At 41.4% G+C, this 14633-nt stretch overlaps 1 protein-coding gene across 9 annotated transcripts in view; it reads right to left on the reverse strand.

Annotated features, from left to right (window-relative positions):
• The window catches only part of LOC129367884 (brain-specific angiogenesis inhibitor 1-associated protein 2-like), a 53662-nt gene that overhangs the window by 27240 nt on the left and 11789 nt on the right, over nucleotides 1–14633 (reverse strand). For 8 of the 9 annotated variants that reach the window (XM_055042546.1, XM_055042545.1, XM_055042547.1 and 5 more), the window contains exons 2-3: nucleotides 10344–10419; nucleotides 7340–7426 (exon numbers count right to left, since the gene is read on the reverse strand). In XM_055042546.1, coding sequence (XP_054898521.1) covers nucleotides 7340–7426; nucleotides 10344–10419 — 163 coding nt within the window. The remainder of the gene's footprint in view (nucleotides 1–7339; nucleotides 7427–10343; nucleotides 10420–14633) is intronic. The other variant, XM_055042548.1, reaches the window with a different exon arrangement.

The following is a 14633-nucleotide window of genomic DNA, read 5'->3' on the forward strand; positions in this document are numbered from 1 at the left end:
CGTTCTAGATAAGTCGCAATGTCAAAATGGCGACACCTGTAAACATTGTTCGCAGCAATTCTTACAAATACTAAAGCTTTATTTTCCAAAGAAAGCATCAATTTCAGTTCAGTTCTAGGTGCCACATGCGATTAGTGGTGGGCGACTTTAAGTTTTATTACTTATTAATATTTTGGGGTAACAATAAAAACTATTACTTTTTTTTTGTATAGCTATGACTGTATAATACAGCCATGCTAACACAAATGATGTTAGAAAACATCATTAGTTACCAAATCACATAAAGAAGTGCGATTTGTGTCATTAAACTGCACACAGTAACTGCATTTAGTCATTTTTGTCCAGGCTTTCATTGAACAAACAGTGATGAAAATGGTAAAAATTACAATCCTGACAATACAGAGAGTTTTGAGGGATTTTCAACATCATTCAGTGGAATTTATTGAGACAACAATAAATCAGAAGTCTTAATTAATCACAATAAACGATGCAATAAATCCCAAACCCTACATTTCAGACACACTGTTAGATGTGTCTTGTAAAATAAAAATGTTTCCACCACAACTTACCACTATTTAAGCGAGGAGCAACCATAACAAGTCACAAAGTCTGGCTTTGAAGTTGTTACTGGGGGGTAGTTGGAGTTGACGCCAGTTTCCCATTGGAAAATCTAATTTCAGAAGGCATTCCAGTTGAGATCAAAATTTTCCAGTTCCAAGTACAACTGGAACGCAGCATGAAGCTGAGAGGCTCTCAGTGAGTAAACAATATCGCCATCATGCTTCTTTTAAATTACTATTGACTGAAATGAAGTGTCGTGTTATACAGGGTCATGTGTTTGACAACTTTATGTCTCAAACTAATAAAAAAAAAAAAAACTTCATGAAGGAATCGGGCCACAGCAGATCAATTAGACTGACGTGGTGAAGACATTACACGCTGGCTGATGCAGTGATGAATGACGCGTGATTATCTGAGGCACAGGACACACGCTGGGAGCCGAGGACCGGGGTCAGCATATGGAGAGTGAGCGATATATAAAACCTGATAGCTTTTCACGTTTTGACACATGGTCAATGCAATTCCTGGCACCCAACTCATCTTGTCTCACTACTAATTGTGCACCACAGTGGGAAAAATCGGTAAATAAAGATTTTTTAAGCAGTGATCCATCAGTTGGTTTGTCCCTGTCATTATTCGTCTCTGTGGAGTTAGTTTTGAGCTGTAAAGAAGACAGAGTCCCAGTCGTGATAGATCCACCGTCTTCATCTCAGAACTAAGTTCATGACACACCGAGATCTGCAGCTGTGTCTTAAGAAAATCCTAAAAACTGATTCAAAGGAGCTTTTCTGCACATATTTACCAACTTGGTGCAGGTCTGCTAATTTATTTTTGCACAGCCCTCGTCTGGAGTCCGTGCACTTCACGTCATTATCAGCATCATTAACTTACCGTTTGGTTCAAGAACAATGCGACACCTCAAGGTCCTTTCAGTCCGACTCATTATTGAAGCCACATTACCAGCCCATTACCATTACTTGCTAAATCAAGTATGCAAAGTCCCTCGCTGGTGCCGGCCGTTTCCGACCTGGCAATAAAGTGGCGAAGCTTGTAGCCGACCGGACGGCGGGTTCTAAACCCTGAGGAATGAAACATTGAGAGCAGGTGAGGTGAGATGAAGGGATGGATGACAGGTGAGGCGGATCAGAGTCTGTGAGCTTCGTTGGCTTTCAGCTTTTTATTTCAGCGGAGACCGTCTGACAGCTGCTAATGAGCCGGGAACACATCGCTTTCTGTCTCGCCTTCCTCCATCTCCAGTGTCCGTCCTCTCATTATGTGTCTCATTGCTTTTTCTGTTCCTCCAAGTCCCAGGTAACCACCTGAGGTGTCTCAAGGACAAGGACTTTCTAATGGCCCAAAGACCGACAGGGAAAGCTAAATTAGTGGTGTGGAGCTGCTCCGACGACATGCAGACAGACAAAAGATGCTTCTGTCTCCATCACTCAGTGGCCACTAGGGTTTTAGTTATTAAACAACAATCTTCAGAGACAAATTTAAATACATAGGAGACTTCCATGCAGAAAAGAAAAGTGTCTATCAAACTTGCTATCTCGCGATTGGTCAGTGCTAACAGACCTAAATTTGTATGCTGTAAACAAACTTTATGAAAAGGTGCCTGAATAGTGAAAGAAGCAGACGTATATAAAATAAAAAGGCCTTTCACATTGTGTTCTTGTTGACGTTCCTCCCGTACACAAAGTAAACACCGACAGAATTCAGATTGGCCTCTGAGCTCTGGGGAAATTCAGCTCAGAAAAATTAGGGTCGGGTTGAGGTCACGGTTCTCTCTCGGATTGCTCCAAATGAGACGTCAAGCGAGACGATGAAGCGGCAGCAGCGGCAGATAATATAAAGAATTTCCCTCAGAACAGCTGGGTGACTCAACCCAACATAATTTCATGTTTTCTTTCCTGCATTCGTGAAGCTTCACATTATTCCTTTCATCCTCGGTTGTGTTTACCTTTGCTTCAAAGAGCAAGTGCTCATATTTCTGTTGCTCAGACTATACACCACAGCATGCGGTGATTAAACAACCTCTCCTCTCGCAAACTCAGATCGGAGGAGACGATGAAAAGATGCCAACAGAGTAAAACATTCCTTATCCGACAGCACAGAAAGTGTCCCTTTCTCTGCTGTATATGTATTTCATATTAATATTGTCTCTCATTTGGCTGACATGCCCCTTTAAATTGGGATGGAGTGAATTAATTAATAAACATGACAAACCTCAAATTTTCTAATATGGACATCTGAACTAGCTTTTAACTGAAGTAATGGGCTCAACCAGGGACTGCGCTTTACCCTGAGCAATGGGGGAGAGCAGGATTTTCTTAAATATGTAGAATAAGTAACATTTAAACTCTCATTCTTAAATTATTTTGCAAAATGTTTAACCATAGAGTTGTTTTCACCAGATTTCATGGCTGATATTTACATTTAGGACACTGGATAAAAGGTATTTGTTAGATGATTGTTTTGCTTAAGGATTTTTTTCCATTGACCACAATTTCTGTCCATTCACAAAAAAAGCTTTCATAAATACTATCTATCTTGACAAGGAACTGCTTTTCTTTTAAGTGTTTAAAGTGGAAAAAAAGAAGAATGGCTACATAAATAAACCATCCTGGCTAAAAGACACAAATATGAGAGATTAGATATGACAACTGAATGAAAGTCAGGTTTAAATTGCCACCATACAACATTTTCAAAATACCAGTTAAGCCTTTTGCATTCCATTACAAATAAAACACCTGATTACAGTTTCATCACTCCCCTAAGCAGCATTTGAATAGTGGAGCCCATATTTGGACAGTGAGGGGAACCGGAACTGCAGGAGCTTCCTAGTTTTCCTCATCACCATGCCCATATATAGTACACGGAAGATACACATTGTCCTTTTCAGTCATGATGACATCACCGACACACCATTTTTGGGCTGCGGATCGAGTGTCGTATTCCGTCTCTCGTCCATCGGAGCGTCTCCGGTCGAGGCGTTTTATTGAGTCTATTTTTGGAAACGTGTGCAGAGTCGGCATGTTCTCCCAGGGCTGCGTGAGCTCCCACATCAATGCGGGGGCGTTTGCAGACACAGAGTGGAGTAGTGAAAGAGGAGCGGCTGAGTGGGATGACACTCCACTCTGCAGCAGTGGAATAGCTCCTTTCTCTGCATAGCGCCTCGTGAAAGCAGAGCAGTTGGTCAAACTAGTGCAGAGTAGCTCTGAAACAGAGGCATCACATCCTCTTCCTGTGCCAGTTTCTCGTGCCGGTGAGGCTGAAGTGGAGAACTCCACTCCTGATAAACCAGCATCCCCACTAAGGACATATATATGGTTTGACACCTTGAATCAAATAGTAAACAAATTAATTTCTCTTCATTATTCTAGTGTAGCATGCAAACTGTTTAATGGTGAACCTGGATAAAAGTGAGATTATTTTACTTCATTATTCAGCTTCCCTGTTTTTTTCTACCAGTCAACATTTTTGAGAAATTTGGCTTCACCTTACCTACAATTTGTTCTCACCATCTAAATGATGCCGTAAGTTTCTTTTTTTATTAATTAATTTAGTTGGACACATTGTAAATTCTTGTGTTATACAACTAAACTGCAATCACAAGGTTGAAGATTAAATTTATAATTTAATCCAACACACCTACAAGAACCATTTAAATCTATTTTTACTATCTTTTATTATTTAAACTGTTTAAAGAAAATTGCTATCGATGTTCAGAAATCAGCTGGTGACAACCTGATCATAAATGCAAAAATATGATCTTTTCCAATGATTATGTCTCCATAAGCCCAATCGGGTCACGCTAAGAACAACCCTCTTTAGTGTGGAGGTTGATACTGAAGAAATAAAGACATTGCAAGTCAAAGGAGAAACAAAAGTAATAAAAAAATAAATAAATAAAAAACGTTGAAATCGGGAACTGTATGTCCTACAGAAATGGTCTGATTAATACAACGAGCTAGACTTTGACAGAGACTATAGACTTTTAGCGCTGTTCTTTACAACAGCTATCAATCGATGAGTAAATGGGCCCTCCCTCCAATATCCATAATGACAACTCATAACAGAAAGATGGAAAGATGTGTTGCTGAACCCTGTTGATTACGGATCTAAAAGAACAATATAGTCTGCACAGCTCTATAAACCACAGTTCATCCATTTCTCCGGGGACGATGCTCTTTATTGAGATTTAATTTGACAAAACCCAACACCTCCTCTCATAATGTCATCCAGTCACATGGAGCTCCCCATCCTCTGTCCACGTGCAAATGCCATTAGCTGTTCATCACAAAACTCTGACTAATTTCATTGTTTCATGATGACGTGGCAGAATATTTCTGGAAAGATTCAGGCAGTCTGCAGTCCAGTCATCCCTGTGCAATAAGCCATGACAGTCTGAATTACATTAATTAAAATCCTAAAAGTGGTCGACCCCAAATCATCTGCATTCAATCCACATCAAATGCAAAGTGTGAGACAAAGCTCTGGAAAAAAGGTGATTATTCCTTCCCAGCGCATTCAGTGGCCGTCGCTCTGATCCCAGTGACCAAACTTCAGCTCGCCTCACACCCACGTCTTGACACACACAAAGCCACAATCCTTGTTATCTGCTAATTAATAGGCTGCCAGGCTTGAAAACGTTTTCAAATAATCCAAGAACAAAGCGTTCAGTGTTTCCTGACCTCTTCTATAGCAATGCAGAGAGAAATCCTGGAGTTTACAAAGCCACCAGCACAGCGTCTCTTTGTGATGGAAAAGACTGAGGGATGCTGATTACATTGAGTTATTGAACTGAACAAATCAGGAGGAAAAAAAAAACTGGAAATTATATTTCATCAGTTCTCCTTACCTACCAATAAATCACCTGATGTTTGGCTGCATGCATTGATATTCTGTTATGATTCTAGACTGTCAGATGCTCGCGAGGTAATAATGTGTTGATTAACGATCAATTTTATATTCTAATAAAAGACGTACTGTGATCTCTGGGACAGATTATGTGTAGATTAGGAATGAGCACTTTCATTTGCATCCAATCAAGAGTCATGTCCGCTCTGAATACCTAAAAGCCACTATGCCGAGTTAACAGAACAAGCCAAAGTATCCGTCCCTGCCGCTGCTCTCAGCACTACTGATACATGAGGACAGCATCAATCCATTCTGCTCCGTCTTTTCACTGAAGGCGGAGGGAGGTTCTGCAGAGTTTAATGGAGCGGCTGAGTCATGTTTAAGCTGCCAGAAGAACAGAAAAGAAGTCAAGAAGGCCACATCAAACAACCCCTCCACACGAACACACAGTCATGCGATGCAGAAAACATGGAAGCAAAGCAACAAAGCTGATGGAAATGGGGACAACATGGATGACTGATGGGGAGTTTGGACCCAAAACAACATGCAAGTATTCAAAATAGTCACTGTGCTGAACAGGAACCACAAAAAGCTTATTTTTCTGTAAACTTCCACTCGCATTAAAACGGCATAAATCTAAAGGTTACATCACAAACTTCATAAAAGGCAAATGTTTAAACACAAAAATTTTTCCTTTTCACTGCGTTTTAAGTAGGCTGCCATCAATTGAGGGCGTAGGTGTTTGGCTCAAATACACTACAGTGATAAAAAGAAGATCACTGGGAATAATAATAAAGCTGAATCAGACTCGAGGGGGAAAAAAAGCTTTTAATACTGTTAAATTGGGCATAAAAGCTCCACTGAGCATCCACACTAAAATAGGTGGCATATTGAAATGAAATGAAGCTTCAAAGAAAGAGCTCAAAAGAATGAAAACAGCTCCCCCTTTTAAATATTGAATCCAGCTGCTATATCCTCTCACACATCTCATATATCCATTTTATTCTCCTCTTAGCCTTCACTTCTCTGTGGCTAAATTATGTCAAACTGAGAAATAAATAAGAACTTGCATCAACTCCAAAGGGTTTGCGCACTTCCTGCCATTTTGGGGCATCTATACTAAAAAAAGATGTTCCCGGCTGCGCATATGCAACTTGTTGCCACAGCCCCCAACAACACCAAAGCAACGTCCCTACTGAGCAAGCAGAACCAGACCTGATCCAACCGAAACCAGACAACACACTGTGTGAGAGCGGAGTGACTGTAGCTGCGTTTCCATTACAAATACGCGCAAAACTGTCGATAAATGTTTTTTTAAAAAAAGTTCTCCATTAAGTAACGCAAATGAAGTCACATGTAAATAAGATTGCTCACACAATAAAACATGCCGCACCGTCATCCTCCCATCACGTTGCCGTATTCTTTGTCGTTTTTGCCAGTAGTAACTACCTACTATTGATTTATGACTCATGATGCAAAAAAAAAGTGATTCCATTGTAGTTTTGCGAAATAAACTAATTTAGGTGCAATCAAAAACACTCAACTCATCCCAACATTTTTAATGAAACTGATACGTTTCCATTACTTTTTTTCGCAATTCCAATTAGCGCAATTATATAATGAATGGAAACGCAGCTAATGAGAGATTGCTGCTAAAATCAGATGGTTATACTAATGTTGATATTTGAACATGTGCAAGTGTGAATGAAACGAGATGAGAAATGTTTCAACCTGACTATGAAACCCTCTCTTTTTTTCTTTTTTTTTTATGACTGGAAAGTTTGCACGTGTGTATCCAGTGGGTGATTGGTCATCAGCTGCTTCTGCTCCACCAGTACAAGCCGCCATCCCATCTGCCTGTCCAAGCCCCGCCCCCATTCGCTTCATCAGGGGAACCACTGCCACTACCAGGACTCACCAAGATCCTTAGAGCCTTGACTTTCGCTGGCCATCTCGCCCATCCGCACCAGAGCGTCGAAGTAGCCCTTTGCAGCAAATGTGACACCTGGAAACATGGAAGCATTGGGCATCAGATCAAGGGTGCCGAGTTGAGCTGTCTTCTTCAGCTCTGCAACCGTTCCCTGCAGCTCTCCGCTCCCATAGAGAGGCAAGCTTGGGCATGGGAAGTAAAAGAGCGATAGGCGGAAATGGTGACCAGGCAGGAAAGGAAAAAGCTCTATGAAGCAACTGCAGGAAGCAGAAAGCTGCAGAGATTTTTTTTCCCTCAAAGCTTCAATTCCAAACTCACTTTTTATCCAAACTACAAGTTGATTAAAATGTTATTCGTAATTCTTACACACTACAAAATATTTTTTAAAGCAGTGTGTGGATTGGATATCCAGAGATTATAAAAACAATGATGCAGAAATCTCACATTTATGCCGAGTTAAATTAAAAGGGTATAACTAGGTATTGTAGTTTGCTTAAAATTTAGCTAGATGTAAGTTACTAAGCTGACCTTTACTGAAAACAAACTACATTATTAGGAGGAGAATTCATAAACTGGGCTTTAAAATGCCCCACCAGCACCCCTCCACTCTAATTATGTTGTTTACACCTCCTGTCAAAAATCTCTACACCAAAGACTTGAAAGCATTCTTCAGCTGAGATCCTGTCAATCAGCCGTGGTTTCCTGGGTTGCATCATGTCACCTGCAAGGTACGCCAGCTGAGGCAGAGCAGTGAGCCGGACCTTAAAGGGGACAAGCTGGTCTCGGGAAGCAAAGACAGGAAGCGGGTCGGGGGCTCGCCACACAAGGACTGACGGCAGACATGGATGTGGAAGAGGGCCGGGTTCATTACAGAGCTGTCAGCCAGATGAGTGTTTGTGCTCTAAGCTGTCACAGACCGCTCTCTGAATCCCATAGAGGAGAGGAAAATGACAAACCATTCACATGGAAAACAATAGGAATCTATTCTGAGCTCAGTCCAGAGGACACAGCATGAGGTCCACCGCTATGCAAGTCATTGTTCTGGAAATAAAGACACTTTCTGGCTTGGATTTCTAAGATCGACACGACTTTGGCTGTAACTGCCTGCAAGGGTCTAACCTTCCCTTTCTCCATCTCTGATTCTGACCTTGGTTGTACACTTGGTTGTACACTTGTGAGGACATGGAGAGGTTAATCTCATTGAGACCTCAGCTGGGGGAGAAGGGGACCCAAGCGAAACAGATTTAACTGGATGAGAGGCTTTACCCATCAGTCAGTTGTGAAGTGAACAAAAAGACCCAAAGCAATAAGGAGGGTCAGTTTGGGCTGAAGATTAGATATGAGGGCTGACAATGCAAAGGGTGTTAGTGTAAAAGAAAAACAGGATGGAGGTCAAGATGGTTGATACATTATCTAAATGTGTTTGTTCATTTAAGAGAAATAGAAGATTTTTATTTATTTATTTATTTTATTGACAGAGCATTTTAAACTTGGTAATCCATAAAAAGAAAGTTCCTAGTGAACTCATAAAATTACAGAATTTCTTCTTAAGGCAGACTAACTTTGATTTATTGAGCGCTCCTCCAGTTCCCCTTTAGGCACCAGGGACCTTGTTATTTGGAAAAGCCAGCACTCCTGATGTCAACAATGATGTTAATGGCATCACCTGCTGTGGCCTGTGCTTAAGATTGGAGCTCATCTTGTATACAGAAGATTTGGGCTTCGACAGAAAGCAGCATTTGGCTACAAGTGATACATTTTTACCAAGACAAAAGCAGTTTAAAGACGTCTCGTCCATGCGGTCATACATCTTCATAAGTGGAGGTCAGCAAACGGGCACATGCTCACCGTCCTCAGTCATCTTAAAGGTTTTCAGGTTCCAAAAACAAATCCGTCAGTCAGCCGCCCCCTCGTGAATCATGCTGGTTTAAACCCTCCTTTGGGATAAGGGCTGCCACCCTGATTCTAAAAGTAGACTTTTTTTTTCCCAGCGACAATAAAATGATTACCGGGTACCCAGCCCTATTCTGCTGCACCCGAGTCTAAACTCTAGCCCTGCGTTGCTGCCTGGCATTGATGAAGTGCAATCCCCACTCAGGGAGTTTCAGAGTTATTTTTAGCTTTATCTATCAGCCTCCTTTATTGTTCCTGTAGGGATCTGAGTGTTTCCTGCATCTCCTCTGAACACAAAGGAGAGCTCTGCTCCACGCCGTATACTCAGCATGCTCTTGTCTCCTGCTGCAGACAAGTGTTCTCTGAAAACATAAAATTCTTTCCCAGTACTGCAACTGCACTCAAATATCATTAAAACGACAAAACAAAGCAGCAGAATACCCTTCAGTTTGAGTCATTTTGTATGCAAATATCCAATACTTTTCTTCTCCTGGTTTTTATTTTACTCAATCTTGTCCTGGATTTGCTCTCAGCCTGTCCCCATTTCCTTGGCCCCATGGGTGTGGGGGTACCGTTACGTTAGCAATACCCCCCGCTCCATTTCCCATTGGCTTATGCTCCACTTAGCTCCCACAAGACGTCTCGGTTGCTTCGTCTTTCACCTTGAGCCATTGCTGTTTGCGGCATTTGCTCTCTCTCACACACACACACATGACCATGCAAACACATGAGCAAAAGCAACTAGAAGCGATGACGGAGGATGCACAGAAAAAGCAGACATATAGGAAATGAAGTCACGGGACGGCAAGAAAGGAGACGAGACGAGAAACGGTCTGGGAACCCATGAGATTCATCAGACGGAGGATATCAATTCATCTCTAACCAACAAGAAATCTTCAACAGTTCAAGTCTGGATTCAGACTGCAAAACATTACATTGCACAACATCTGTGTCATCATGACTTTACCCCAACTCCAGATGAGTCAGGAGGATCTAAATGAGCACCAGGCATTGGGTCAGCTGGCCCTCAGCCTGGACAGCCAATGAACGAAAGAGATGCCGCCACAGAAAGTAAACAGAGGAGGGTTGGTGTACTCACTGGTCAGCGCCTTCTCGTAGCTCTTCGCCATGGCTATGAAGTTGCGTAGGCACGGGTTGAACTGCTCCATGATGTTCTGCAAAGAGGAGCGGGGACAAACAAAAAGATCTGGTTAGCCCGAGAAGGAGACGATGCAAATCTGACATGAGCTACAGTGACCCAGCAGCACTCTGCCTGTTTTTCTGGGGCACGAACACACAGTCGTCTACAAATCAGCTGAGCCAACCGGCAGGAAGAGCAGCGCAGGAAGGACTCGTTTCAAGAAGCCCAAATCCAGCGAGACTGAATAAAAGACAAAACGAGAGCACAAGTGACAGAGGGATTTTTGTGTCTGTGTGTGAGTATTAGTGTGCGTGTGTGTGTGCATGTGTGTGTGCATGTGCATCACACCTCCCCTGCTGTATCCATTTTAAATAAAACCTGATTTTGGCTGCAGACTCAGAGCTCAGCAGCAGATCTGGACCTGCTGCTGCTTCTCTTCACTTTGGCACAAACCTGAGGTCAAGAGGCTATTTTTGAAACAGGATAAATTCACCAAAAGGACAGACATGACTTTCACCAAAGCTCATCACCCCTCATGAATAGTTGCAGTTCTGATAAAACGTTTTAAACAAACACTAAGATTTTACGGCACATAAAAGTCAGACGTTTTATCGATGTTCAGTGAGGAAGACTTTCAGGAGGTTTTCCAAAGTTTTTTTTTTTTGGATCTGTAACTTCTTTTTCACGCTATTTTCTGTCCTAGAAGAGTATAGCAGAATACAATGCTCAACAAACAATCTGTTATCTTCCTTTCTGCCCCTCTTTTTAAATAAATGCCATAAGAGATGCGTCACCTTTTAGTTTTTCAACGCCCGTCCTCAAGGGCTAATATTCAGCGAGATTTAGATTTGCCGTCGGTGTAACACAGCTCATTTAAATGACTGAATTACCTCTTCAGTGTGTCATCACACTGTGCAGAGGCCTGGTAATGAGCCATTGACTTGATTAAGATGCATTGAGTCAGGGCAACACCTGAAACATGCAGGATAGGGCCCTTGAGGACTGGCTTATGCTTATGACAACACTGCCACAGAGAGCCCAGAGAAACGCTGATCAAGATGGTTTTGAAAGGTTAAAAGAATTTCTGGTTGCTTGGGAACAACACAAAGAAATACAGAGGACTCAAAAATCAAGTCCTGATGTGCACGACGAAGTCAGAAAAGCTAGGAAAATTCTGAGAAGCAGTTTGAACAAGTTGTCCTTATGCATTTAAAGAAACAAACCTCAGAATCTCATCTTTGGTATGTTCTGCCTCTCGCTTCCAGAGCCGACTGTCAGAAAGCACAAACATCACGCACAGAGGCCTGAAGGCTCGTTAAAAACCGAGGAATCCGTCAAAAAGAAAAGTCTAATGAGTCTTACTGTTCATCCATCTCTGACTTCTCTCTGCTTCTGAAACGCCCTTTAACCTCTGCAGCCTTTCCAACAAAGCCAAGCAATTTGAGAAGCTATTTCTCTCCTTGTCAAACTTCACTGTGAGCCTCAAGTTCTTTTACAGAAGCAGCACTGGTTTACAGCAAAGAAAAACACAGGGAATCAGCCATTATCAGAAGAGCTACAGTATTTGGACCTTTAAAACACAGCTACAGAGTTTAAAGATTTGCAAGAGTAGAGTGTATAGTAAAGTTTTGAACCATTATTCCAGTTCAAGCTAGATAAGATTTAAAAACCATCTATACACAGAGGTAAAGAATATTAAAAGTGCCATGTTAGGGTGCATACTCAAAGTGGGTACCAAATACGAAGTAAGAGGACTTTAGTCAGCAACTTTTCAGCCACAAATGCATTTTTGATTTGAAAAAAAGTTAAAGAGAAGACAAAGAACAAAAGGAGGACAGGAAAGAATAACGAAGCAGATGGAGGGAAGGACACATCCGAGGCAGGCGGACATTTGTTCATGGCTGCTCGCAGCTCGGATGCCTGCTAATGCCCGGTGGCTGACGCACAACAGTCACCTTGGCGCACAAACTCCATCAACTCCGAAAAAGGAAGTAAGAAGTAGGACAGTGTGACACTGGAGTACAGAAGAAAAAAAGATAAAAAATCTTAATGGAAGTTCAGTTTGTAACAGTGAAGTAGAGCAGAACATGAAGTGAAACGAACTGAAGCTTCTGTGTAAAGCTGAACACGTGTTCAAAACAAAGGAAAGATCCCCGGGTTTATAGATCTGGTGATTTATAAATGTCCCATCATTTTGAAGTCACAATCACAAAAACAGAGAAAGATGGACAAATAAACGTCTTTTTATTCCCCAGTCCCTCCCTCCCAGCTCTTGTTGCGTGAGGCGTCGGCTGCAGACCAAAGCGACTCTGTGAAAGTGCATCAGCTCCGGTGATCGTCACCCGGATGCACCGTCGCCTGGAGCGCGCAGAGAGAGTCGCTCCGCAAAAGGAAAACAGAAGGTGGAGAGCACCCCAGCGTTCATCGCGTGCTCACAGAAAAAACACCTGGGCTGGGTTTGTTTGTGTTCGTGTCGGTGTGAGTGAGAGACAGGTGAATCATGTGTTCACTGTCAGACACGTCTACCTTTATGAGTCACTTTCTGGGTGATCTGCAAAAATAAAAATAAAAATGTGTTTTCGGGATCCTTTGTCTTTCGGTTGAGCTAAAAACAATAAAAAATTCACCAGGAGAGGATTTCCCACACAGACAATGAATACGAGGCAAACGCTGATGAATGTCTTGATGAACTTATTGAGTGCATGGATAAGCATTTTTCTCATTCATGAACCTGTCTGCAAATGTAAAAACAGATCAAATAAAAATTTTCTGAATAAAGAAAGAAGTTGGCATTTTTTAAGATTTAACTGTTTTATCATTACAGGAGAAATTGGCAGAGAATAATGATTTTCTATCTCATGCATTTCTTTTCTTGGCCACAATGAAAATGTTAAGATACTGACTACATGTGATCAGTCCAAGAACCCCACTTCAAAATATATGAACTAGCTCGTTTGTATTTTGCAAAAGGAAAGCAAAAGTATATTCAGGATATATTAAAAATCCAGAACATTCAATTCTTACTTTTGCCAAACAATAGAACAAAATGGTTGATGGCTTTTCCTTTCTATGCTTAAATTTATTGAAAGAGTCGTAAGTAAACCGACGTTAGCAAACGCACTAAAACTGAATAACTATCTGTCTTACAAAGACTCGCTAAATTGACCATTTTTAAATAAAGTCTTCCTACACACACACATATTAAGATCTCATCAGAAAGCGCTCACATGTGTTTTTTGTTTTTTAAGACTGGGTTTAATGGGTTTACTTCCGCGTCTGGTGCACATTTAATCCTCAATGAGTCAGTTGTTGTTCCGTAAGCAGCAGAGCCGGGAGCTGATTAGCATTTCTCAGAATAAAGGACCACATTTTACAGAGTGGACGGGAAATAAGATGGATTACAGAACAGCTTGCCGTTTTTCAGTCATTAGTTTCAGTCATATGTCCGCAAATGAATCCTACCACTGAAAACACTGGTTTTCTTTTCACGTTGCAGCAGCGAAATGTCGGAGCTCCATTTTTGACCCAAATAATTGAGCCTGAAACAAAATAACAGAATATATATGGTATTGAATTCATTTTCTGAGGTGAAGCAGAGGTTTCCCCAATTTCAAACAGGTCATGAAAACACAGTTTACTACTTTCAGGGTCAACAAGGCAGCATTTTTAATGCTCATGTTCCTAATCAGGAGCAGGTTAAATGCTGCAGTGACAGTAATGATTGAACATTTGGAAAATGTACCATGAAGCGAATAATTACTGACGCTGCCAGAAGAGCCACACCATGCAAATAATTAATTGACTCAAGAGGAAAAAATGGAAGTAACCTTTGAGAGGAGCAATTTGTGATGATAGAAGATTAAATATATTGACATTTAGCATTTTTAAAGGAGGAAACAGACATTTTAAAGACTAAAGGATAAGCTGACAGCATCTGTTTAGCAAGTTTTTATAAGTCAGGCAACAGAAAGCAATTAAACCCATTAAAGGCAAAATGAAAGGTAAGATTTATTTATGAGATCACTTTGTCTTTGTGTTTGTTAAGGGTTTGAAATCACACAGTTTCACACGCGTCCTTACATGATCAATCTCAGCTATTAATCTTCATCAAAGGACGGGTTTATTCTGGAAACACATTGCAGTTGCTCACAAAACAGCTCTGGGCCTTCAATCCGCTTTAAGATCATTCTTGCTCATTCTTGGTCTGCAGAACTCCACAGGTTGATGCGCAGAACATTTTTCATGCTT

Source organism: Poeciliopsis prolifica, unplaced genomic scaffold (genome assembly GCF_027474105.1).
Source record: "Poeciliopsis prolifica strain line A6 unplaced genomic scaffold, Auburn_PproV2 SCAFFOLD018, whole genome shotgun sequence".
Taxonomy (NCBI): domain Eukaryota; kingdom Metazoa; phylum Chordata; class Actinopteri; order Cyprinodontiformes; family Poeciliidae; genus Poeciliopsis; species Poeciliopsis prolifica.